At 41.4% G+C, this 26647-nt stretch overlaps 1 protein-coding gene across 1 annotated transcript in view; it reads right to left on the bottom strand.

The window, feature by feature from the left end:
• The window catches only part of LOC139337404 (copine-8-like), a 69161-nt gene extending 45281 nt beyond the window's left edge, over positions 1-23880 (bottom strand). Inside the window, exons 1-2 of the mRNA XM_070971949.1 lie at positions 23575-23880; positions 4831-4871 (exon numbers count right to left, since the gene is read on the bottom strand). Coding sequence (XP_070828050.1) covers positions 4831-4871; positions 23575-23657 — 124 coding nt within the window. The 5' untranslated portion in view covers positions 23658-23880. The remainder of the gene's footprint in view (positions 1-4830; positions 4872-23574) is intronic.
• Between the last annotated feature and the right edge of the window lie 2767 nt (positions 23881-26647).

Below are 26647 nucleotides of genomic sequence, written 5' to 3'. Positions count from 1 at the left end.
TGCAATAATGTGCAATACTTGTTATTGATAATGTTGATTCAGTATATTCTGACTGCAATAGATGAACAGAAAAAAAAAACGGGGCAGGAATAGATTACTTTTGGGAAGATGAATTTGTAATCCTCACAAAGGAGTTATTTATTTTAATAACTGCAATAATTACATTGTCATATAACAAATATTTAATTTCTTGTGAGGTAGTGTGAGAGGTGTGGAAATGAGTAGCTCAGCATCTCTAAGGTTTGACATTGTCTGTAGTAGAAAAATTGTGTTTATTAGTTTAACACAGTACTCTGGAGCATCATAACAAACGATGCTCAAGTAAAGATGCAGGTGCAGAATGAATCGATGCCGTCAAAAGCTGTGTGCAAAAAGAAAATCTACAGCAAGAAGCACAAACTCTACATTTGCTGCTGCTCTGATACTTGCATGTCCTCACTACTGACTGTGACATACAGTAACAGAATAAACTGTAACACTGTTAGTAATAAAGTAATAACTAACTAGATGGATTAATAGTTGCAGTTAGCATTATAGGATATTTCCCATACCCACACAAATGCAAACGTACATTTACAAAGGACTAGAAGTTTGTGTACAGACTGGCCCCTGAGACTTGTGTTACAGTTTGGGATGCTACAATTAGTTCCTGTTTTCATAACATTTGATTGGATGGCACTGCAGATTTACTCATCACTAACGTTTTGAATAGCATTAGCAATAAGATATTTCTTAAGATTTATGGTGCAACCTGATTTAGTTCATTGCTATTTTGAATTTAGCTAGTAATGACAAATCTAAAACAAGCACAGTAACATAGACAATGAATGCACTGAATAATTCTCTCTTATTATTTTTCTGAAATGATATTTACCCCTATGTGTTTTGCATGGTCGTTGTTGTTGTTGTAGTAATCTGTCGCTGTAATCTGAGGACCATCCGTTGGGAATAATTTTTAAAACACACCTCATGAAGGGAGGCAGAGCAACCTGTTTCCAGCCCATTCCACCTGAACAACAGTGGCAACTCTAAAAGGCCACGACAACAATCTCTCCCCATCCGTCTCCTATCTGGTCATATGAAAGCACTAAAGAAAAAAAACAAACCCAGACATGAGCCTTTTAGCTCTTGTTGAGTGCTAAGTAACCACTAAGATGGTCTGCCTGGCTGGTAGCCATCCATGGGGGCCAAGGGGATCCATGTGGAGCTGGTTGGGCTCAGTGGTTACAGACTTTTGGATGAAGTTAGCAGGATTGATTCCAACAACAACCAATGTGTGTCATTGGCCAAGTGTCATTTAATGAGACTAAAGACTCTAAACTGAAAAAAAAAAAGAGTTGCCTGGAAACCCCACAGAGATAAAAGACGACTGGAAGTCAGCTGCGCCTGGCCAGGAAAGAGTCCCAGAGATACTGGAGAGCCAGTTATATTTCCAGACTTTCTTTATTGTCTGGATTAAACCAGATAGAAAATGCTAATTAGTGAGATTTAGTGCTGCTGGTAGGCAGATGTTGACAGAGCCACAGCTATTTCGTCCTGCTTTCAGTCTTTGTGCTGAGCTTAAGCATTAATTGGCTGCTGGCAGCACCTTCATATTTACCACAAAGATATAAGAGCAGTATCGATCTTCTCCTCTAAATCTCAGCAAGAAAGTGAATGAGTGTATTTCCACAAATGCCAAACTATTGCTTTAACTTAAATGAAGGGACTGGGGTTCAGGTAACGCTTCATCAACCAATTAATACTGTGGTCTGTAAGAGGCTGGTAAAGCCATTAGGCTCTGCGTTACTCCAGATCGTATCTATGGTGTTACCTAGTGACAGCAGCAGCAGCACTGAAAATTCCTCCATATTTACATTAAAAAGTATTTGAGTATTTGAAGGAATATGGGTGTGTTTTGACGTTGGGACTGCGGTGGCATTCTCGCAGACATGACAAAGGTCATGTAAACTGAATGGCCATGTCTAACTGATGGATTTATGACCTTTACATTGCAAACAGTACAGTAAAAAAACACGGTCATAATAAACAGAACATTATTTCTGACTTGATGCTGCTCATGGCTGCTGTTTGTGTAAAACCATTAAAAAAAAAACAAACTGTGACAAGCTTTAGGGATGAAGACAGTAATTCACATTAATCTGTCTTGTCACATCTGATTAGGAAGGCAACACCTTCCTCTGAGGTAGATGCATTATCATTCATAACCAAATTAATGAATTAAATTTATGCCAGAGTTAATGTATGAGCTATCACCAGCTGATGAGGTGACATGACTCATTCAATCATGAATTCATTAACAGTTGTGACTGTGAGTGAAATTCATCACAGGGCCGATCTGATCAATTTGTTTTTCTTCCACAAAAACTGACATTTGTTGTTTTAGAAAGAAACTTGTGCTGAGCCCGGGTTACACAACATTATGACTAGCATTCTGTAGTAAACTGCTGTTTTTTCCAAATCATTGCTGAAAATGTCACACTGTTTTTGAGCACAAACACAAGAACAAACACCCTAATTACCCGGCGTCTGGTGCAGCGGCAGAGCGCTCAAACTTGTCATGTTTTGGCGGACTGTCAGTCTGGATGGTGTATATGTTGCGTTGTGGATGGTGCAACGTGAACCTGGGCTCAGCTGGTTGAATATATAGTCATCCTTTAATCTTGCAATGAGGCACGGGATGACACATGGTCTCTGCGCTTGTGAGCGGGCGGGAAAGTGATACATCAATCACGCGCCTGCAAATAGCGATGCATCCTCGCCATCCGTACCGGCGCACTTTCAGCTATTCATCAGGCTGATGATGAGGGAGGGAGCTCGAAAATAACACCAACTCTGTTTTGAATGTAGGAGACACTGACGGCGTGCACTTTGATAATGTTCCTGTCTGCTAAATGCCCTTTTCCATTCTGCTGAAGCACATTGATCAAAGCGCATCCATATTCCTGCACCACGTCTAAAATACACACTAACATGCAAAAAACAGAAACGCTGGATTGTTGTCCAGCTTTATAAGCTAATATGAATATGGTGCATGAGCCTGCCTGAGGCCTGGATGTGTGCACTTTTTGTGTGTGTGTGGCTCTGCTGAGGCGGTCTAATGCTGTGTGACTGGGGCCAGTGCTGTCAGCAGAGCAGAGGCATGGACGCAGCACAAGTGCCTCCTTGCATAAATGTTGGGGTGGGCAGGGATGCTCATCCTCCTCTTCCACTGTCTGACACTTAAAGGTCCAATCCGCAGTTCTGGGAGCTCATCAATTATGTGTTCACATGCACTGACCAACGTTAAAAACAACGATGGGTTCACACACAGCACCCAGGTGGTGAATATTTAGGGAATGAAGCAAGGTGATGCTGAAAAGAATGCGTGCTAACCAAACCCTGGATGGAGGGCAAAAAACCCCATATGTTTCAACTTTATCATTCCATCGTAACTGACTACTTTCCTCCCATCATGTTTATTTTTAGAGAGGGAGCTTTTAACAGACAGGACTGTCACAGTCTGTTACAGAAAACAAAGCATGCACGACAGATGAAAACAGCAAGGAACTACTTTACAGGCTTCCAGCTTGTCTGTGCACGTGTGCCCGTGTACGTGAGTGTGAGAAGACATTTTCTCAGCACTGAGTCAGGCAGGGATTCCTTCTCAACAGTCATGCTGGTAAGATACCACAGATCTGGTACCAATAACTGAATAATACCAATAACTGAATAATACATTTTAAAACTAATTTGAGGAATATAAACCCTAAAAAGCAGCTGTAGTTTGCTTTGATAAAAAAGTCTAAAATTGGTCTCATTTAAATCAGAAATGACTGGCAAAAGAATAATAGAGGGGTCAGACTGTACAATATGTTTGCTTTTTGAGATGGACTCTGAGTCAGATTTAGCAATCATACCAAAAATCAACCAATCGTAGCCTGCCATCGTTCATGACTTGCGTGATGCACATACTGTAGATGGTCATTCACAGGATTCATAAGCCATTAAATTCCAGCTTTTGGTGTTTGACAGCGTTCAATCTGCGGTGCGACAGATGCATTTCAGTCTGTATCAGAAAAGAATTAGGTGGTGATACCCGGCCTTGGTGTTGACATGTTAGCTAGACACAAAAGCGTTCTCTAAAATGAGAACTCAGTTTGCACCTTTACAAGGAGAAAACATCTCCAATCCAACACATTTCCCTATCAGGCACACTGCTGCTAGATAGCACACTGGACCTTTAAAAACCACTGGACCAGTTGCCAAATTGAACCCCTGCTGTCAAGGGAATGAGGAGTGTGTATGTGTGAACCTGTGTGTGTGTGTGTGTGTGTGTGTGTGTGTGTGTGTGTGTGTGTGTGTGTGTGTGTGTGTGTGTGTGTGTGTGTGTGTGCGTGTGCGTGTGCGTGTGAGTGTCCTTTAATCTGCAGGAGGGAACTGGCTGGTTTGTGTGTGAGGATGATCTGGTTCCCCTCACTCACGTTGGGAGCAGAAAACAGTGATGAATATGACCCCTGACATATGCAAATGTCTACTGATTCACACAGGCGAGGCACAGCTCGTGTGTGTGTGTGTGTGTGTGAGTGTGTGAGTGTGTGTGTGTGTGTGTGTGTGAGTGAGTGTTTGTCCATGAGCAGTGCATGCAAGCCTGTGTTTATACAGTTTAAATCAGCCTGCATGTGGTGGATGTTTGTCTGTGGATTTTTCCATTTGTCTGCAGAATTTAATGTGCACGTGTCTGTGTGTGTGTGTGTGTTTGCGTGTGTGTGTGTGTGTGTGTGTGTGTGTGTGTTTGCGTGTGTGTGTGTGTGTGTGTGTGTGTGTGTGTTTAATGGGAGAACAGCTTACTTGGATCAGACTTGGAGAACGTGTCTCTGTCCAGCAGGTTTCTGAAAAACAGGAAAGCAAAGAGACACATTGAAATAAAAATTAAGCTCCCACTTCAACAGAGAAAGTAGAGTTAGAAAGTTATTAAAACACAAAACCTTGACTAATTAGCCCCCTCACTAACCCAGACAACTTGTTTAAGCGTAATCCTCCACTGACTTGATTAACAAAAGCCATTTCATCAAGTCATTGAGGCAGCAACATTAAACAGACTATAAAATTGAGCTTAAAGTGGAGTCCATTTATATTTCAAACGTACAGAAAAACAGCAGAGGAGAGGACCTATTTTTCACTTTTTTGCACTCCCTGGGTGCTAGCAACAACAGTGGAGGCTGCCATCAAACTTACATGACACTCCAGTCTTTGCTCTTTGCAGGGGGAGGGATAAATGCGCCAAAGAGTCCCATCACAGAGCAGATGCTCGGCTCCACTGCGGTGCTCCACGGTTAAACAGCTCTGACAGAATTAAATATGCAAACAAAGCCAAGAACTCACAGCTGCCCAAACCCGACAAGAAAGAAACCAAGAAGCAGCTCCGGCCCAGAAAAGGGAAACCCGGCTGCTACGTCAGCGCTGGAGCTTTGTGGTTTTAACTGTGTGTCATTTGCTTACAGTGTCCAGGTCTCAGTAGGAGGTGGCTCGGAGGACAAAGACAAGGCTGACAACACCCAAAGGGGCTGAAGCGAACCCTTCACTCACTCACTCAGTTTTGTACTCCTGCCAAATCCTACATTAAAACCCCATAAAGCTTTTATAGAGCTAACCCCGAAAGGCTAAATAATATGAGTGCATTGGCCATCAGCAGGCATACATGACTCAAAATCTACTGTGGAGGAGCTGCTGAAAGTATTTTACAAAAGGTATATAACTCTATTAACTGACATTTTAAATCAGAAGACAGATCAAGTGGACACAATAAGAAAACATGTAAAAACTTAAATTCCTTCAATCTGATTCATCTTCAAATTTGTAAGTTTAAAACAATACAGTACAACCCTTTGTCCTTGGAAGTTCATTCATATACAACTAATTTGTGTTCATAATTGCGTTAACGCTGATTTTAAGATCCAACGTTTCTTTTTGTGTCCAGACTGTGGTTAAGTTTAGGGAAAGATGGTGATTTTGATTAAATGTTACCAGAAAGCTCATGTCTCAAGTCACTGCGGCTAAAACAGACCATGATCTTACTCTTTAACCAGGTGCTGTCAGTGCCTAAATGTAACCATGAAAAAGCAGGATTATGCTGTAGTCACTGCGAGTGGACAGTGCCTTGCAAGACTGCCTATTTTGGTGGAAAACAAATGAAACACATTGTCAGTAAACATATGTTCACTATCAACATTTTTACATTTCCTCAGTATACTAATTATAACTACTTAGTTGTACATAAATAGAATTTCTGGGAGACAGGGCTGCTGCAGAGTATGAAGGACAGTTGCTTTGGAACAGCCGCCACCGGGACGAAGTGTAAAGTTTGCAGATGGAACATTTTACAAGTCCTCCAAACTCAAAAACAAAATGTGACATTTGTCATTATCTTCCAAAATGACTGTTAGAAATGACTTTTACAGGAATGATTCACGTGAACATTTTCCCACCTTCATGCGGTCATGATTACAAACGGTTCAACTTCCAACCACATTCATACTGTGCGTGGCCACAAGAGGTCCTGGTGAAGTGAACACACACACACACACACTATATGGAGCATTCGAACAAAAAGATGCTTTTATGGCACATATGTCCCTAACATTTCATTAGAATACGGATAGTCCTCACCCAACCTGACGAAGGCTGATGATGATTAGACAGAAGTTACAGTATGAATTTAGCCATATTCTGGTCAATAGATGAGAGTTTGGATCATACTGCACGTGCTGATGGAAATCAAATAAACAAATTATGCTGCAGATGACGTCTGACACGTTTATATTTGATTTCACTATTTGAATCCAATAGCCCCTTCTACACAGCCTGTTCAAGGCAGGAATACTCCCGCCCTTCTGTATAAAATGGGGTGGGGGGTGCAATGTTGTCACACCTTGAAACCAGTAGCAGGGGCGTAAAATAGCCGAATCACTGTCTGTATAGAAAGGGTGAGGTGGTAGGGTGGGACACACACTCAACACCCTAGACATGCGTGATTCCAGAACGCCAGCGCTCCAGCTGTGTTACGCCAGTGTTATTTGGTTCAGCGTGAACGAGCAAAGCCAGCGTAACATCGGGTTTTCTTCACAGCCGTATTGAGTCTTTGTGCTTCATGCAGTTAAGAGCCACAACAAACCATTTACAGCCACTGTCCAAGCCCACAGGATGCAATTTTGATTCTTAAAGGGAGATTTTGTGGAGAGCTTGACTTTAAGCTGCAATAACAGTAGCAGCATGACTTCGTCCATACTGCTCTCTGCTGACAGAGAGCTCCTGCTATCATGCTAGCTGCAGGGCAAGCGTTCTGTCGCCCGTGCTGTCCTGTAAGACAAGCAGCGAGTGTCTTGAAGCCGTTGATGGCTAGTGATGTATCTAGATCAGGCACTCGTGTTGTGCTGATCCCAGTGTGGCCCAGATGGTAAAACGCCACGCTCTGCTGCCTCGCTGTCAGGGCACGCCTACCGGCCTTTCCCCAGCTTTGAGACCTTAAATAAATGATAATAAGCGATGGAATCCGGCCTTGTCATATCGGGGCTGTGTTTATGACTGGCGCCAAGTCTGAGAGATTGTGTAGGAGTGAGAAGTGGCTGACTTCACCTGCCAAATGGCATAACTGTCCAGCAAAAAGCAATACTGTACTCTGTTGGCTCCCAGAGGAGTATGAGTGGAGGAAGGGAATGAGATCCAGCAGAGGAAAGAAGGGAAAAAAAGGTACAAGGAGCGTATGAAAGACAGGAAACTCTGTGTGTGTGTGTGTGTGTGTGTGTGTGTGTGTGTGTGTGTGTGTGTGTGTGTGTGTGTGTGTGTGTGTGTGTGTGTGTGTGTGTGTGTGTGTGTGTGTGAGTGAGTGCTGGCAGAACGCCACACACTTCTACCGATATGGTAACTTCCCTCTGATTCATGTGCACCCTCGGGCTTCCACCTGGCCCTGATAGAGACGGCGGTTCTTTAAAAAGCCCTTTCCACCACGGGCAGCCCGGGAAACGTCTGGGCGGTCTGAGCAGAGTGCCTCGTCATTCATCAAACATTTACGAGAGCGGTCCCTCCTCGACACCAGAATTACATTTGAAATCCCACCAGTTACATCACAGCCACCTAAACATGGCAGCTGGAGCTTTAAATACCTGTATGTGAGGAAGGGAGACGGGGGACTTCCATCTGTGGGAGCAATTGAGATGAAACAAGATGTATTCTTGAGGAAAAAAAGGGAACATTTCATTGCCTTTGGAGGTTTGCAACACAAAAAGGAGGAAATAGGATTTCATCACAGGAGCGTGACTGTAGACGAGTTTTAAATGGTTTGTTGTTATTTTCTCATTTTTATTTAGAATGTTAAAGCAGATATCAGACAAAGAGAAGGTGGTGCATCCAAAGTAAAGATCAAGGACATCCATCCATCCATCCATCCATTTTCTATACCGCCACCCTGGACAGACAACCATTCACGCTCACACTCACACTCACACCTAGGGGCAATTTTAGAATCACCAATTAACCTAATTAGCATATTTTTGGTCTGTGGGAGGAAGCCGGAGTACCCGGAGAGAACCCACGCATGCACGGAAAGAACATGCAAACTTCACATAGAAAGGCCCCGCCCGGGGATTGAACCAGCAACTTTCTTGCTGTGAGGCACGCGGAGGGAGGCTGGTTCAAATCCAGCGCTGACAGGACAGGCTGGACTGGTAGCGTAAGTGGTGCCTTTGAGCAAGGCATGAAACCGGCATTGCTTGGGGCACCCAGTCACTCCAATATCTCCCCTCCCCAAACTGTATATCTGTAAATTGCTCGCACACACACACACACACACACACACACACACACACACACACACACACACACACACACACACACACACACACACACACACACACACACGTGCGCTAACGTTGCAAAGCACATGTAGTTTGTGATTCTCAGTGATCCAGGTCACGGTTATCCAAAGAGGTTTGAATCACAGCTGGACTTGGTTGTAGAAACAGTTCTGACTGGCTGGTGGGGTCCCAGGTATTTAACCTCTGTGTGGTCATTGGTTGTGATTGGCTGTGTGAACAGCAGTTGTTAACACTGCCACAAGGCCATCAGTGAAAAGTTCTTAAACCTCTTGGGAAGCGATTAAAGGATGGTGTGGTAGGTAGGGGATATGTGGTGACGTAGACCTCCTCCTCTGTTGAAGGAAGGTTTCCTTGTGTAGGAGCCGCATTTAAAGTTTTAATGTTGTACATTATTTACTTCATTTGTTGTATCTGTGGGAGTTTGTGAGTGTGCATCCTCCACAGGTGATGATGGTGCCACCCTTTAAATGGCTGCTGGTAGAGCATGACGGGGAGAAAGCGGGCAAGCAGATACCGTTATTGACCGCCTGGTCTGTGTATGGAGTGAACGTGCTGTGTGGCTTGGGCTGAAACCTGCTGCGGCCTGTTCTCTTTGTCTTGGCATTAGGGCTGGGCGATAAAAACAATAGCGATATGTCTCGCGATAGACACGTCATCAATATCAATAAAAAATGCGTCCGATAAAACATTCGATTATTTTTTTTTCTTCGTCGGAAGAAACCTGAAGTGGCGAAGCGAGGTTGGTTGCCTGAACAAAGGCACTCGCTCTCAGGTAACTGAGTAACGTGGGGAGTAATCGCTGATCAGTGGGAGTGACACACTAACAAGCCAATCATGTTACATTATCAAGTTCGGTTGCGCCATCTCGTTGTCTTGTGTTTGATGCTCCGCGAGGAGTGAGATGAAGAAATAGAAAGTGAGCGCTGCAGCGAGCGAAGAAATTGTCGATAAAACAGGGAAAGTCAGCTCGCCGGTATGGAGTTTTTTGGATTTCATAAGTCGGACTGTAGTTAGACCAATGTGGTCTGTAACTTATGCAAGACTGTTGTCCCCACCAAGACCGGTAAAACCACAAACTTATTTAACCACCTTAGCTGCGCTCACTCTTTGGAGCGCAGCTGTATTCGCCATCGTCCGCCAACCGCAGCACCACCACACAAGCAGCAGACCGCCATGCAGAGGTATCAGCTTCAGTGCCTGATGACAAATCATCTAAAAGGCACGAAGGCGTAACGGAGGCAGCGGCATATCATATAGCTAAAGACATGCTTCACTGAGCACTGAGGAGAAGCCAGGTTATGAACATCTCTTACACGTGCTTTTTTTTTTTTTTCTTAAACACACTCGCAATAAAAATATAATTGAATAGTTCATATATGTTTAGAGTAAGAAGAGTGACTAAAGTTGTTCATATGTCTAGGCTGGTTTTATAGTTCAGTCAAGTCCACCTTCTGCTATGTTTCCAAAACACTGCACATATCTGAAAACATTTTATTCAGCAGAAGGTGAATCAGCTTGTGAACTTTCTGCACTAAACCTGCAGAAAAAAAGTTCTCAGGTTTTTTTTTTTTTTTTACATTTAATATTTGAGTGTTTTCCATGGTTGTGTTGACATTTCCTTTCCTTTCTGCCTTGATAGCTGAGGGGATTATAATCAGAGGACGGTTACATTTAAAATAAAAATGTTTAAATTGAATGTATTTTTCTCCCGCTCCTTATTTTAAATAAGTCATAAAAAATATCAATAATTATCGATATCGACCAATATGAAACATTTATATCGTGAGTTTTCAGCCATATCGCCCAGCCCTACTTGCCATAGAAACAATACACAATCTTTAAAACATTTGCATCTTTATGTTGTATTTTCTTTAATTTACAATAAATGACCGACAACAATCAACAGTCAAACTTTCACAGTGGATTCTTTTAGGACACAAGCTGCGAGTCTGACACTGCATCACCTGCTTTCTCCTTGTGGCACAAACTTTTAGGAAACAGGATTTAGAGGGTAAAGGAAAACCCAAAACGGTTTTTGCCACTACACCTTGTTTTTATGAAAATGGCCTCCTCTCTTCTTCCAAATCATCTGTCCTCTGTCCAAAATGTGTATGTAGTTGTCCCGTATCTTTAAGTAGTTTGATGTAAATAATTGAAAATGAGACATAATCTAAAACAACTGTGGTACTTTAAATAAATAATAAATAATGTAAAACATCCAAAATAACCACAGTCCTTTAAAGCACTAATCAATATTCTTGTATTAACAATGGGTTGAATGATTATGTCTAATGTGAAATCGAGACAATCACTGAAATCTGCAATTCCCCTCATCTCTACCTTTAGGTTTTAGCAGCTTTCAGCTCATTGTTTTGGTTTTACAGCACACCACTTTCATGTTTTATTTTACAAAGCTGCTGAATGACCAGATATTATCCTAGTTGGTGGAGACCAAAACCGAGTTAAAAGGACAGTGAAGGTTTGACTTCTGTTCCTCAGGTGATGCAAATAAATATTAGCTTTTCCCCAAGTCTCCTGTTTGTGTACACTAAATGACTAATGCTAAATGGTGAGTTCCCAACAATTAAGTTGTTGTTTTTAATTTCAGTGGATGAGTATACAGTATATCAATCCTTAACATTTTCCATGAGAATTTTCAGGCATTGAGCTTCCTCCAGCTAACCTAACACATGCTATGAGAAAGATGTGAGTGCCTACATTTTTAGCCTGGGTGGCTCTGGTGGGATTGGAAGCATTAACCCCATCAGTGTTTGTAACAGCATCCATTCACTTGACTCCACAGGAGCACAAAAAGCGAGGAAACTTTCTCAGCAGGAAAACCTCCTCAGCTTCTTGCTTCTAGAGGTCAGACAGGTCCGGATTGTAGCGTGGGCGCTCACTCCCGTCACGCACCAAAGTCCACTACCTAGACATTTAGCCTTCCAGCCAATGTGCAAGTTTGCCTTCTGTTAGTGCAGTGGCAGTCTGTGACCCTAACAAAGAGGTCTACTCTGTGAAGGCACAGTAATGAACAGCACAAGCTCGTCCTGCTGGGAAGGTAACACCAGATCAATAAGGTCAATTGAGCTGCTCTGATCAATCCACCTTTGAAGCACATGAGACACTCTCTTAACTCTCAACAATCTTCTCAGAGTCTCAGGGTGTATGTGTGCTCAGAGGAAAGTGATGTGCATAATGAATTAAAGGAAACCTTTTTCACTGACAGAAAGACACAACATCAGCAGACCCTGTCTCTTTGACAACAGAATTACTGTAGAATGACTGCTGAAGCAACTCGGGAACAACAGACTCGTGCAACATGACTGTGGGAGCAAAACTCTTACTGCACAACATTTAATGCTGCTTCATTCATCCCTATCAATGGCATCAAACCTTCCTCCTCCATTCTGACCACCAACTTTTAAGATTATGAATTGAGCTTTCTAAAGCTATATCTCTACTTGAATTCTTGTTACTTCCTCTGAAGAATCCCATTCATGACCCTTGAAAGCTCTGAAAATACTGACTACTGCAATTACATTACAAGCCAGGAGTTATTCAAAGTATTTCATTAAATAGCTGTAATTTAATTAAACAATATCTGTGTAGGTTCATCCATTGCCATTAACGTCTCAGAAGACTTCAGGTTTTTCATTCTGGCAGGTACTTTTCATTTTAGAAGTCTGATCAGAGACTTATCACTTCATAAATTCCAACAGCAGCAGCACTCTGTCACTCAAGAACTACTTTGAAGACATATTAATCAAACGCAGTGCCATTGTAGACATTTAAAATGAGGCTACATTAGATTTACAAGAGAAAGCTTAATAAGTGTACATGCCTTCTATATTGTGACTATTTTGCTTGATATAGCCAAACCATGTTACCAGCATTTCCCTACCAGTCCTGGGTGAAGGTTAGATGGAGCTTTTTCCCCAGACTGTTTGATAGTATCATAGATTTTTGTTACCTTTGAAAAAGGTACTTGGAAGACTAGGGCTGGGCGATAGAACGATATGTCTCGCGATAGACACGTCATCAATATCAATAAAAAATGCGTTCGATAAAACATTTGATAAATTTTTTTTTCTTCATCGGAAGAAACCTGAAGTTGCATAGCGAGGTTGGTTGCATGAACAAAGGCACTCGCTCTCAGGTAACTGAGTAACGTAGGGAGTAATCGCTAATCAGTGAGAGAGACACGCTAACACGCCAATCATGTAACAGTATCAAGTTCGGTTGCACCATCTTGTTGTCTCGTGTTTGATGCTTCGCGAGATGAAATGAGAAATAGAAAGTGAGCGCTGCAGCGAGCGAAGAAATCGTCGATAAAAAATAAAATATAATTGAATAGTTCATGTATGTTTAGAGTAAGAAGAGTGACTAAAGTTGTTCATATGTCTAGGCTGGTTTTATAGTTCAGTCAAGTCCACCTCAGTTTCTGCTATGTTTCCAAAACACTGCACATATCTGAAAACATTTTATTTCTCTCTGTTTACATTTTTACACTTTTTTTACATTCATTATTTGAGTGTTTTCCATGGTTGTGTTGACATTTCCTTTCCTTTCTGCCTTGATAGCTGAGGGGATTATAATCAGAGGACGGTTACATTTAAAATAAAAATGTTTAAATTGAATGTATTTTTCTCCCGGTCCTTATTTTAAATAGGTCATAAAAAATATCAATAATTATCGATATCGACCAATATAAAACACTTATATCGCAATAAAGTTTTCAGCCATATCGCCCAGCCCTATGGAGGACACATAGCACACTTTCATTGAGTGACATAATTAGGACTAAGGTGCTATTTTTCTAGGCTGCAGAACTAGGATTAGATTTTACTTTCATCATTTCACACACAGCATCATGTGCTTTGGAAATCTTAGGAAACTGACTGGGATTTAAAGTAATTTACTGCAGCAACATTTTAATAACTGATCTGCCAAAAGATTGAAGAGGCAAAAAACTGTGTATGTATTGGTAAAACTTGCGACCAAGACAGATTGTCCAGTGTCACATCTGCAAAGTTGTTCCACACATCATTGTTTTGCAGTGAAAATATCATCAGCTGACCAGTTCCAGCGAGCATTAATACAATCTGTACCTTGATCAACCACATCAACTTTTCTCAAACAATAAAATACAACTGCAACCACTGCAAGAGCACATTTTCTAAACACACTCCCTCACATGAATAACAGTAACATACTGTATATGAACAATAAAGCTGGATGTTAAACTGTGATTACAGCTTGCTAAGGAAATCTAAAATTACTGGAATATTTTTAGCTCAGAGCACACCAACTGCATTAAAATCACATATTGTGCTCTGCAGAGGGACATCAAACACTACTAATCAAGAGAATGGCTTCAGATCTGTCCACAGCTATCACAGAGATGGAGGAAAGTGGCTATGCAAAAGATGAAAGCAGAGGAGCAGAGGGGGCAGGAGGTGAGCTGGTTAGTAATGTGCTGGAGCCACGTCCGATCTCAGAGGCAACCAGGTGAAGCTACTGTGGCTGGCTGGTGCCTTAGTTACGGCAACTCATTAAAGCAGCCGCTCTGCGTGACCCCCACTGGGCCTCCTGTGGTGTGGACCCACCACATGATCTGTAGGTTTATGCTCACCAAAATGAAGGAGGATTCGCAAAAACAACCACTACACTTTAGCAGCAAAGCTACAAGATGAAGCAACACTGAGAAGGATAGGTGGAGGGGAAGCAGGCGTGCTTTCAATTCATTTTGTCGTTTTTTTTACATGAAGTCACACCTTCAGTTTTAGTTAATAGTCAGTAGATCTAACTGGTAATTAATAGGAAAAATGGAATCGTATGAAACAATAGAGCAAAAAAAGAAAGACAGAGAACAATAAATCAATTGCACAAGTGATAAATTACATAAACAATCTGTATCTGGAGGATTTTTTGCACTTCATTACAACAGTGTCCAAAGCTACAGAGCCACACTGCTTCTGAATTCACTCATGTTTCTTTAAATCATTTTAGTCCCATGTTCATTTGACCATGAATATGCTGCTCATTTGCTCTTCTCTACAATGCACTCATGGATCTCAAATGGCAGAATCATACAAATAATTTTCATGTCAATGTCAATAATAAAGCAGTAAGTTGTTCCTGTAAACAATAAACATATCTAAACTAGTGCTGTCAAAAATATTGCGCTATGCAAAGAGGGCTATAAGAAAAACTACAGGATCCGGTTGTAAACCGGAAACAAAACAATAGACACGGCCCACGCACGTGTTTGGTCTTGCCTGCTCACTAGCTGTCAAAGTGTAGGCTACCGGTTTGTGTGGATGTCAAGCGCGAAACGCCGAAATGGATGCGAATAAGATTCTGAATGGAAAGTTTAGTTTCAAAAAGTTGCCAGATGGATCGACTGACAAAACCAAAGTTATCTGTGTGTATTGTCGGTGTGAACTGAATTATCAACGTAGCACATCCAGTCTGAAATACCACTTGATGGCCAAACACACGGCGAATGCGAATTCTCCGCCACCTCCTTGTCAAAACCAGGCGACAATGGATGGCTTTTGACAGAGGTGTATGGATACCACAACTAAGAACAAGCTTATTGCAGCCATAGCCAAGTAATGTTCATTCTTTCTGGAGAGAAATAAGAGGCTGCATTGATCAGCCTCTGGTGAATAAACTGAAGAGCATTATAGTCTGACTGCTTGTATGTTCAAAGGAAACTTAAGAAAGGAAAGTTATTTTGGATCACCCTGTTTTGATCCCTTAGAAAGGGTTGTTGAAGGGGCTTTTTTGTAACCACGTATTTATTTTTTTGTCATCTGTTTATTGACAGTGTTAAATTGTGTGATTTTGGATTTATTCAAATATGAATGACTGCTCAAAGTGAGAATGTTAGTGTGAAATAAAAACTACATGTTGTTTTCAATTAAAAATAATTTGCACAAAGCAAGCCTATCCACTTTTCCATGTTGATAACAGTATTAAAATGATAATTAATGGGACGTTTAGAATGGATAAAAATGTGCGATCAATTTGCGATTAATCGCGATTAAATACTTTAATCGATCGACAGCACAGCACAGTCAGTGTTTGATCACGTCTGCAGAGAAATGAGACAGTCCACGTTGATACTGGTGCAGTGTGCGTGGTTGTTTTCAGATCTCAGGGTCCTGGGGTCAAATCAGCAGTGTTGGCAAGAAGCACTGCCATTGATTTTTACTTCATTAACTGCCATTGTTCAAGTTCATTCTCAAGCAGAAATGCTAAACATTGCGTTTGTCCAGCTTCGAAAACGAGATTTTCTGACATTTTTTATAATTGTGAATTAAATATTTTATGCATTTCAGACTGGAGGTTGGACAGAAGGACAAATTCCCAGCGTTCTGTAAACTATAAACTTTGCGAACTTTCAACTGGCATTTTTGACATTTTAGGGACAATGGACGATGAAATAATCATAAAACCTATAGAATTGTAAGCTGTAGCCTTATTTCAAGGCTTTTTTTAGCATTCAGACACTGCAGGTGTAAGTATTTTGTTTGTGTGTGTCTGAAAAAGCTGCTTTATGTTGCAATGATGCTGGCTGTTTGTGTACAGTGCTGAAACAGAAGAAACATGTAAACAGGATTCCCTCTCTGCTCCAACAAGTCTTTCTGTCTCTTTCTTCACCTTCCTCATGGAAAGTGCAACATCGGCTGTGACACATCGACCGGCCTCTCAGCAGGTCAGCGTCCAGCTTCAATACAGCCACATCACAACACGTCAATTCTTCGACAGGATACACTTCCTACCTTTTGTGCCAAAAGGTCACGGTTATCTCTCCGCTGTGGACCGCTCAGATCAGATGACAGCCACCCTGACGGGGACGCAGACGTCTTTGTGCACAAACATTCCTCAAGGACGGGCCATCCGCAGGGCTCGTTCAAGGCCCGCCCGGCTCGCTGCTTAATATCCATGCACATAACTAACAGTGTTTCCCACAGATCAAGGATCTATTTGTGGTGGTGTGGTCCGGGGTGTTAAGATTAATAGATATACATAGTGTGATACAGCCAGGATTTAAATTGAGGCATGTTTAGCCACTCAGGGTCAAAACCACTGACCCTGTGTTTTGCTGTTGTCTTCTCTAAACATTCTTTAGAAAACATTTTTCTATACTCATCTGTGTAAAGGGGTGAACATCCAAGTTAATTACTAATGAGCAGAGATTAAGATTACGGCAGCAGCTCTGATGCCTGTCGGCTAACATACACTAACAGTTAATGTCTCTGCACATGTCTCAGCTTCCAGGTATGATACAGACACAGGCTGATATAACATAATGAGTTAGAGTTGTTCAGAGCACTTTTGGGCTTATTTGACCACTTTGTACTGGCACGTCTTACCTTCGTCGTTCGAGCCAGGCCTCTTCCACCACGACTTTTTCTTCTGCGTCTTATTAATTTATAGGCGGCATTAAGGGGCCTTCACATGATTAGAAATTTGCTCTTCGCTCACCGCCAGGTAGGGCGCAGAGGCGCTGAGCGGAGGCGGCGGAGCTCAGGTATACGTCATCAACAAGTGCGAGTAATTCACTGTTTCTAGGCAACGCAAGTACCTTTCACTCTGGAAAGCTAATCATTGTTTGTAAATTAACTGAGTTTGTCGCAAAAGAAGGCCCTTGCAGTAGCGTAGTAGTAGTAGTAGTAGTCACAGTAGTCACTGCGTCTGCCTAGAATAGCAAACGTACACAAACAGCTAAGCTAACGTTAGCATTGTATTTAGCTTAACGGTAGTTCGTAAATGCTGCCTGGAGCTGTTATCTTATTGGTTGCGCTTTGAAAGGTCAGCAGCAAACGAGGTCAAAGTTCAAGTAATTTGAACTTTGAGCGCCACACCGAGGGTAGCGGTGCCGCTAGTCGGGCGCCAGCACTCTCTCCGTAGGGAAACAATGGGACAGCCGGCGCAAAGCGTTTTTACCGCTGATCATGTGTAGGGGCCTTTATAATGCATACCGCCACCCAGTGCGCCAGAATTGTAACGACACGCGTCATTCTCAAAGCAAACAGTCCGGAGGCGAGGTCGAGTCAAAAGCAGAAAAATGTATTTGTGGCGGCTAAAATTTATTCGTGGTGGGCCGCCACAAATAAATGAACGTGTGGGAAACACTGACTAAACTCCATCTGTGCGCGTGTGTCATCAAGGCTATGTGATCAGGATTGATAGGCACTCATCAGTCAAACAGCTACACACTGTTGCAGCAGACTGAGGGATTTTCTTCTCACTGGTGCACAATATTGGACTTGAGTTAATCAATCTGTCACTTCCTCTGCTTGGCTACACACGTGATGAGCGCGGCGATGGTTTGGATTTATTGAGTGAAGGAGGGCTTTTGCTGAAGGAGAGGATCTATCTACACTCAATGCTTCAGTAGCTTTGCCAACATGCATGCACACCAAAGTGGGAAAATCACACAGCCCACCAGCTCAAGGCTGGTAAATTCTGTGTCGGTGAGACTGCTGAGGGTGTTAACCAGTTGTCCTCTGTATTAAAAGAATTAAATGACAGTAATGGATGTGTCTGTAAAATCGTGGAAACAACACTGGAAACCTCATCTTATGGATGTAAACATGACAGCACTGGCATTCAGAACAAATGTTTCAATGACTCAATGAGATTTTTTTGATCAAGATGGACACGTGTGAAGCTTCAAAGCTTCACATATTTGAGCCACAACAATCAGATGAATCATCGATTAATCATTTGCAAAAAAAAAAAAAGACAAAGTTCTTGTAGTTCCACCATCTAGAATGTGAGAATTTGCTGATTTTCCTACAAAATAAGTCATTTGAATATGGAACCTTGGTCTTTAAGATATGTCGACGGGCATTTTTCAGTGTTTTCTGATGTTTTATAGATCAAATAATCGATTAATCAAGAAAATAATCAGCAGACCAATTGATAAAAAAATAATTAATGATCAACTTAAAAGCTTTCTCTCAGGATTTTCTTTTCCTCGCCCACCCTTAGTAACAGAAAGCTCTGCACATTTCACGCGATATTTACTTAACTCTGCCGCCACCACAAATCCATGGAGGCGAGTGTGATTTTGTCTATGCTGCTTTAAAATGAACACTGAGTGAAGTCAACAGGAACGTCTCTCCAAACACAATGTCCACATGACCCTTTAAATCACTGCAGCTAGACACTGCACAAATTGTCAATTCTATACATCAATTCTCATTCTCAAGGATCCAAGGAGCAAATTATAAATCATTGAAACTCCACAACTTTGCATAGCAATAGCTGGTTCAGTCCTCTGTTTGATGAGAGGTGGTTTACAGTATGTGCTAAAGAGCTGTAACATGTACAGTCCTCCTTGTGAGAGCTGACAAGACACCAGGAGGAAAAACTACACAATGGTCAAATGACTCAAAACTGCTCTACAACCATTACAGAAATGTCAGTGCAGTTTGTCACTGCACTGCCCGTCCATCCAGCCATTTTCTTTAACTATGTTCCTCTATTCATGAGCCGGAGCTTACGCATTATGTTTGCATGTTTAAGACGAGCATTTGTATGAAAAGCACAGATGACTCATAACTCTGAACCGAAGAGATTTTCTTTCATGATGCCATCATTTCAAAAAGAACAATTATTTTGTCCAGATGGTGGCTTCCTCATTTTGGAAGAAACATCTTCACAGGCTCTGATCTCAGAATCATTAAGGTCATTAACAGACTGAATTCTTCTGTCGAGCCATTATCCGGCTTTTATCTCAGACGGCCATGAAACAGCAACAGCAGCTTGGTCTCCTGCAGCAGGAGGCTAAACCCATAGAACTGTGTGACAGTGAATAATCCAATATCACAATATTCCTGAATACACCTCAACATTTTCATCAAGAGAACATACTGCGTTTTAATCATCATATCGCTGATGATAGTTTAGGGTGACTGGTGCTCTTACAGAAGAAACAAAGAATAGATTAGTCAATAGACAGAAAATGAAGCTGCAACTATGTAGAAAAAAATAATTAGTTTGAGTCATTTTTCAAGTTTGCTGGTTCAAGCTTTTTATATGTGGACGTTTTCTCTGTTTCATAACTAAACTAAATATCTTTGGTAAATTAAAGAGGTCGCCTTGGATTTCAATACATCAGTGGATGCACTGTAATGCAGCATTTCCCAGTAAAGACATACTCTGAGCTCTATTACAATATGAAGACATCCAAAATCCCAGATAGAATAGTCTCCAATACTGTACTGACATTACACCAATAAGGAAAAATCTCACTGAATAAGTACAAAGATGCTTCCACATGCGGGACAGCAGAGGTCAGTGAACGGTCTGACATACAGCTACAACCAACAAATAATTTTCTGATCCATTCATCTTTTCCTGATTATTTGGTCGATAAAGTCTGCAGTTTTATATATTCAAAGTGATTGTTTTGTCCAAAAGAAGTGAGTCAACTCCCTCTGCTGATGAAGATCACGAGATACGACCGAAAGCTGATGAGCTGCTTTGATATGGACCTTGTGGGGAGATTGTTTTGTGAGCTGTTTCCAGGTGAAGAAAGAACTTTCAACAACGATTTACTATCATAGGCAGTGTTTCCCCTAGAATTTTTTTCAGGCCAGGTGGCACCCACTGGAAAAAACCCTTAACAGACGAAACGCATGGGATGGTGTATTGGCGCAGTTGGATTAAGTCAGGTGGCACAGCAAGCAGTCTGCAATTCTGCAATTATTATATTGGCATTCAAATTTTTGTTCACCCAGACTGTGTTCAAGATCACAAGGAGAGGGTGACTTAATAAAGTGCATTTATTGGATACAAATGGAACGTGCTTGATTACACATTGGCACTTCAACCACACAGTGTGCACTGTTCTGTGCTGCACTTGATTTTTCTCGCTTTAGAGAAGAACTTCACCAAGGCACTGTGGTAGGGGAATTTCCTACACATAATTGAGATTTTATCAGTTATAAATAATTTAAACATTTAACAAACATTAAACATAGAAGTTTTTTATTCGTTTTATTATAACAGAGTTACATTCATTTGACAATGCCTGTGGAAAAATGACCCCTTAGTGGTTCTAGTGGAAAACTAGCCTATTGTCTGTGTTATTTTCATCACTATTGCTTGCCAAAAAAAAAGAAGCTTAATCAGAACAAAAATATAAGCTAAACAACAAATTGGAAACTTACCATGGGGAGTGTGGAACAACCAAGTGCTGTATTTATGGTTATTAAGCCATTCGGGATCCCAGCCAGATGTTCTGTGTTTTTGGGTTTTTTTTGCTTTTTTTTGACTGGGTTACCAGTCGGACCGGGCCCGCGGTCACCTTTCGGTAGGGGGTTGGCAATTGGAGCGAACCCATCGGACAGGTGTCAGCAGCAGTAATGGTCCTCGAGCAGCCCCCCTCTCCACTGCAATCTGCCCCCCTTTCTTCCATCTCACCTGCACCTGTCATTTTTTTTAGAGTTGCCTCTGTTACTCCCCCTTCATCTATCTTCCTTGGCTCCAGAGTCAAGGTGTATTAAGACCCCGTTTACACTTAGGGAAGATGCATATATTTCATGCGGATTGGCCTCTCGTTTACACACTGGACAGCGTGTTTATCCGGGTTCATATAAACGACAACATTTTTCAAAACGATGTTGTGTGCACGATGTTATTTTTGAAAACGGAGGGGCCACAATATCCATTTCCAAAATACCCTGCTACGTGTAAATGTAGGGTCAGTTGTTTGTCGCCCGCGATATTTTTTCTTTTCTTCAGCGGCACCATAGTTGGCTAGCTACAAACCTTAAACATCCCATAAAATATGCCCGCGCTCTCAGCAGCGGTACTTGCATTGTTACTAGCCAACGAAGCAGGTTGACTCGTGTTGTGCAGCACAGAGGCACTCCTAAATGTAAATGATTAGTGACTTATGAATGAATGGATAGGTGGCTTATTTTTGGCATATTGATTTTTTTTTTTTTGGCCTGATGAAAAATGATGAAAATAACACAGACAATAGGCTAGTTTTCCACTAGAACCACTAAGGGGTCATTTTTCCACAGGCATTGTCAAATGAATGTAACTCTGTTATAATAAAACAAATAAAAAACTTCTATGTTTAATGTTTGTTAAATGTTTAAATTATTTATAACTGATAAAATCTCAATTATGTGTAGGAAATTCCCCTACCACAGTGCCTTGGTGAAGTTCTTCTCTAAAGCGAGAAAAATCAAGTGCAGCACAGAACAATGCACACTGTGTGGTTGAAGTGCCAATGTGTAATCAAGCACGCTCCATTTGTATCCAATAAATGCACTTTATTAAGTCACCCTCTCCTTGTGATCTTGAACACAGTCTGGGTGAACAAAAATTTGAATGCCAATATAATAATTGCAGAATTGCAGACTGCTTGCTGTGCCACCTGACTTAATCCAACTGCGCCAATACACCATCCCATGCGTCTCGTCTGTTAAGGGTTTTTTCCAGTGGGTGCCACCTGGCCTGAAAAAAATTCTAGGGGAAACACTGTTATGCATGCACAGACTGATTCATCTACCAGTTATTTTGTGTTTAATTGATTAATGAGCCAATGAAATGTCAGAAGACAGAAAAAACGGACAACCACAGTTTTCCAGTCTAAGGTGACTTTATATGTCAGGTTTTGTTTATCCAGTGATCAACAAACCAGATATATGCAGTTTACTGTCAAATACAACAGAAACAAGCAGCAAATCCTCACATTTGAGACAACCAGAGTGCAACCAGAGATTATCGTTGTGTGTTTGACTGAAAAATGACTGAAACAATAAATCAATCACCAAAACATGGGTGGATTCATTTTCTGTAGATGGACTAATCGAGATTGAGAATCTGAGATCTAACATAGACAGACAGACTGACAGATTGCTGCCAGTGATTGACATACTTCAAATTAGAATGAATAAATATGGAAAATATATTCAATTAAATAAATAAGATGTGATTAGGGCTGACTACTGTACGTGAATCTCATCAGCCCGTTGCAGCATCCAGTAATTACGCCCTCCCTTGCTCCCAGCCCCTTACATTCCATCTCCATCTACTACACCCGTCTGCTATTAGTGCTACATTATGACCGGAGGAGGATGGTGCTTCAGTAGTAGAGCTGCCACAATCTGAACCAAACACAGTCCATGCGTGCTTCATCCATCCTCAGAGAGAGATCTGAATTTGTGGAATATGAGCCTACATCATTACCAGGAACTAAAAGTGGCTATTTAGTGTGACAAAAACAATAAATTCCCACAGCTCTGCATGTGGCAGCTGTATCAGGGTTGTGACATGCCAACTCTGACCTCCATCTGGCGATCATCCAAGAGCAAACTGCTGCCAACAAACGTACAAAAAGGCTGCATTTCCCTCCAACTCTTCATTTAAATCTCTGGATTATCAGTCAACTTCCACTACAAAGACAAAGACTACAAAGTCGACCCTTACAATGCAGAAGTTTTGACTAAAATCAATAGTAAAAAAAAAAAAAAGCTTTAGACTGGCAATAAAATCGAGCGCGAACAGAGTTTCTGGTGCGTTTAATCTCCACAACATCCATCAATCGTAGTAACGCAGAGAATCCACAGTTCCTCCGGGTGTCAAATATCAAACTGCTGAACAATTTCACTCATAAAAACATGCCATTTGTATTTTTGACAGTAGCAGACTGTGTAGGAAAGCAGCAGCAGTCGGTACTCACCTACAAGAAACCGTGAGTTCAACTTTGGTGGCAGGTATCGCAGCGGTGAAAGGGTCCGCGTCCCCGATACACGCCATATTCATCGAGCTGCGGCTTGGTCGATCACAAATCGCCCCGAATCCAGCGCCTTAGCGGCGGCATGAGAGAGACTGAGATAAGACAAAAAAGGGGGGGGGAATAAACAGGAAGCTTTGCAATGTGAAGAGAGCTGTATAGTTTCTGAAAGCGCGAAGCACCGGAGAGAGAAACACAGACGCGGAGCTGCTTCGCGCCGGAGTCGCGTGTCGGTGCTCCAGAGGAAAGGGGACCGCGTGAAGGGGAGGGAAGACACACACACAATCACACACACACACACACACACACACACACACACACAATCACACAATCACACACACACACACACACACACACACACGCACGCACAGTGGGAGTGTACAGTATTCATCGACTTGTAACGGCCAAATAGCTTGACAGAGATAAATCATCATTTCCATTTTCTCTTTAAGAAATTAGTTTCAGATCGGTGAGGTTTAGCTTGGGTGTATTTTAGGGTTCGGCTGTAGAATCTAAAGTAAAAATCAACTGGAAGAAAAGCCGAAAACCAATTAGCTATAATGCTACACAGGACAGTATACTATTTTACTACTACCTTAGCATTTGTTGTCACAGGGGTAGAATTTCTATGAAAGATCATTAACAGGCAATGTTTGAAAAATCCTGAAGGTTGTGAAAACTCACCGCTGTCCTGAAGGTATTTTCAGACGCCTCAAAGACTCCTATTATCCTCTAGATGATAAATGTCTTCTGCCACACCATTGAAAAAACTATTGAGACGTTTCCAGGCGGCCATCTTTGTTTTGCCTGTGTAACCAGAGTGTATGCTAGTAATTAACGTTAGCTACAAGAGAGGCACAAACTGGCGCTAGGCGCAGAACCTTTAGCTAAATGCCAATGTTAGCATGCTGACAAGTTCAAAATGACAAGGCTAATATAACATGCTGATATTTAGCAGGTAACTAATATGTAGGCTACTGCGTTAACATGCTAATATTTGCTAATTAGCACTTAATGCAATACACAGTTGAGACTGATGGGAATGGCGTTTGTTTGGCAGGTATTTGGTCATAAACCAACCTTTTGCATAAATTAAAAATTTGACCAGATGATGGTGCTAGCTGGGGTCCATGAATGTCAAAATGTCATGGCAGGCTGTCCAGTAGCTGTTGACATTAATCTGTCTGGACCAAAATGGTGGACCAGCTTTTAGACTGACATTGCCATCACTAAAATAAAGTCACGATACAAAAAACACTTCGGGACTCTGAAAATACATATAAATTTATAAATCGGTAAATAAATGTCAGACACACAGAATGCTGTAGAAATACATGTATTTGATACTATGTCTGATATATACTACTGAACAAATGAGAATTGAGTGGAAGGTATTTTGACTTTTAAGCATAATAATCTCAAGAGCTCAAATAATTTTTCCACATGGTTTCAATCCTCCATCTAAACGAAAGGAAACATTGAAAATTAGGGGTTAAGGAAACAACCAGTTTCCAGTGAAGGTCATTTTATGTGTAAACAAGTCACACTGTGGAGTTAAACATCTGTTCAGTCACATTTTTAGGGATTTACCAGTTACTGGTAAGGACTGGGATAACGCTCATAGTGCAGCAGTTGTGGTTAAGGTTGGGAGCCTCCATTAAAAAGTCTGCACAAGTGACAAAAACAAGACCAATTTCAGCTGTGGACCTCAAGAATGAGGACATTTTGGCCAGTTCTCGCTTGGTCTAAGACTATGTAAGACTTGATTTTGGGGTTGGATATGGTCCAGATCAGGGGCTACAGGAATGCCTGTCAATGAGAGTGACATGAAAACATCAGGAAGGTGTGTGTGTCTGCTAATGAGTAAAAACACTTTGAGGAGACTCTGTGGAGGACATTTGCCTTCAGACCGCTCAGTAAACTTGGATCAGAGATTCATGCACTGTTTGAAACAACAACAACAACAACTTTCTACTTTATTTCTTCTACTTCATGTAATTTCTTGTCATATTCTTGTCAGGAGGGGTGAAGAGTTCCTGTGTTATTGCAATTTAATTATCTCTTTTCCCAGCAGCAGCTTGACAATTACTGTTCAAAACATGAGCAGTTTTTCTTATCTTTTTTTTTTTCCACTAATGTTATGAGCTCCTCTAATCATGTGGATGAGCATGAATTATCCAAAAACTAATTTTGCTCACAGCCATCCTTTACAATATTATGTTGAACGAGGTGGAAAATGGCAAGGAAAACAGAAAGTTAGACAACTTTCTCCATCCTGATCCAAGTGGGTGAGAGAAAACAAAATTGTTTGTGTTTGGAGTATAATTGGAAAGCAATAAACCTATCAGTGTGACCAGAATTTGGGGAAAAGTGTTCATTTTAAAATGATTAAGACATGCAGTGTCGACTGAAAATGGCCACAGAGCAACTGACACTATTCTCAGCCCACAGGCAGAAATCTGCTTCCTTCAACAACCCCTTTGTCACATGAGCTGAGTTGATTGCATTGTGATTGGACAGAAACCTGTCACACTGAAGTCTGATGATGATGACCACCTGAGCAAAACAAACTCAATTAAGCAGCCCAGCATGAAACCGAGAGCTAAAAATGGAAATATGTGTGTCACCTCCAATTAGTGTGAAGAAAGACACAGAGAGTTCATTCTACAGGTCAAACACCTGTTAGCTTTGACAAATAAAGAGATGTGTGTTTTCATGGGAAGGGGCATCCTGTTATAGTCCTACAGAGCAACCTTTTTGTCTTTTGACCCATTAAAATGAATCTTTTATACGTCTTTTACACAGGCTGTAGCCATGCTAGTAGCTCTGTGAGGCTCAGCAGAGCTGTGCTTCAAGCTAAATGTTATGTGTCAGTGCTAACATGCTGATGTATAGAGACTGCCGCTGGCTAAAAAGCAAGAAAAGTCAAAAAATAATTAATGTAATTTTGTTTTCTCTTCTTCTTCTTTTTTTTTACTGCTCATAATCCTGCGAACCCTTTGTGACCTCTGGAAGGGTC

This window comes from Chaetodon trifascialis, chromosome 10, assembly GCF_039877785.1.
Source record: "Chaetodon trifascialis isolate fChaTrf1 chromosome 10, fChaTrf1.hap1, whole genome shotgun sequence".
NCBI classification, from domain to species: domain Eukaryota; kingdom Metazoa; phylum Chordata; class Actinopteri; order Chaetodontiformes; family Chaetodontidae; genus Chaetodon; species Chaetodon trifascialis.
This window is presented reverse-complemented; position numbering and strand designations above follow the sequence as displayed.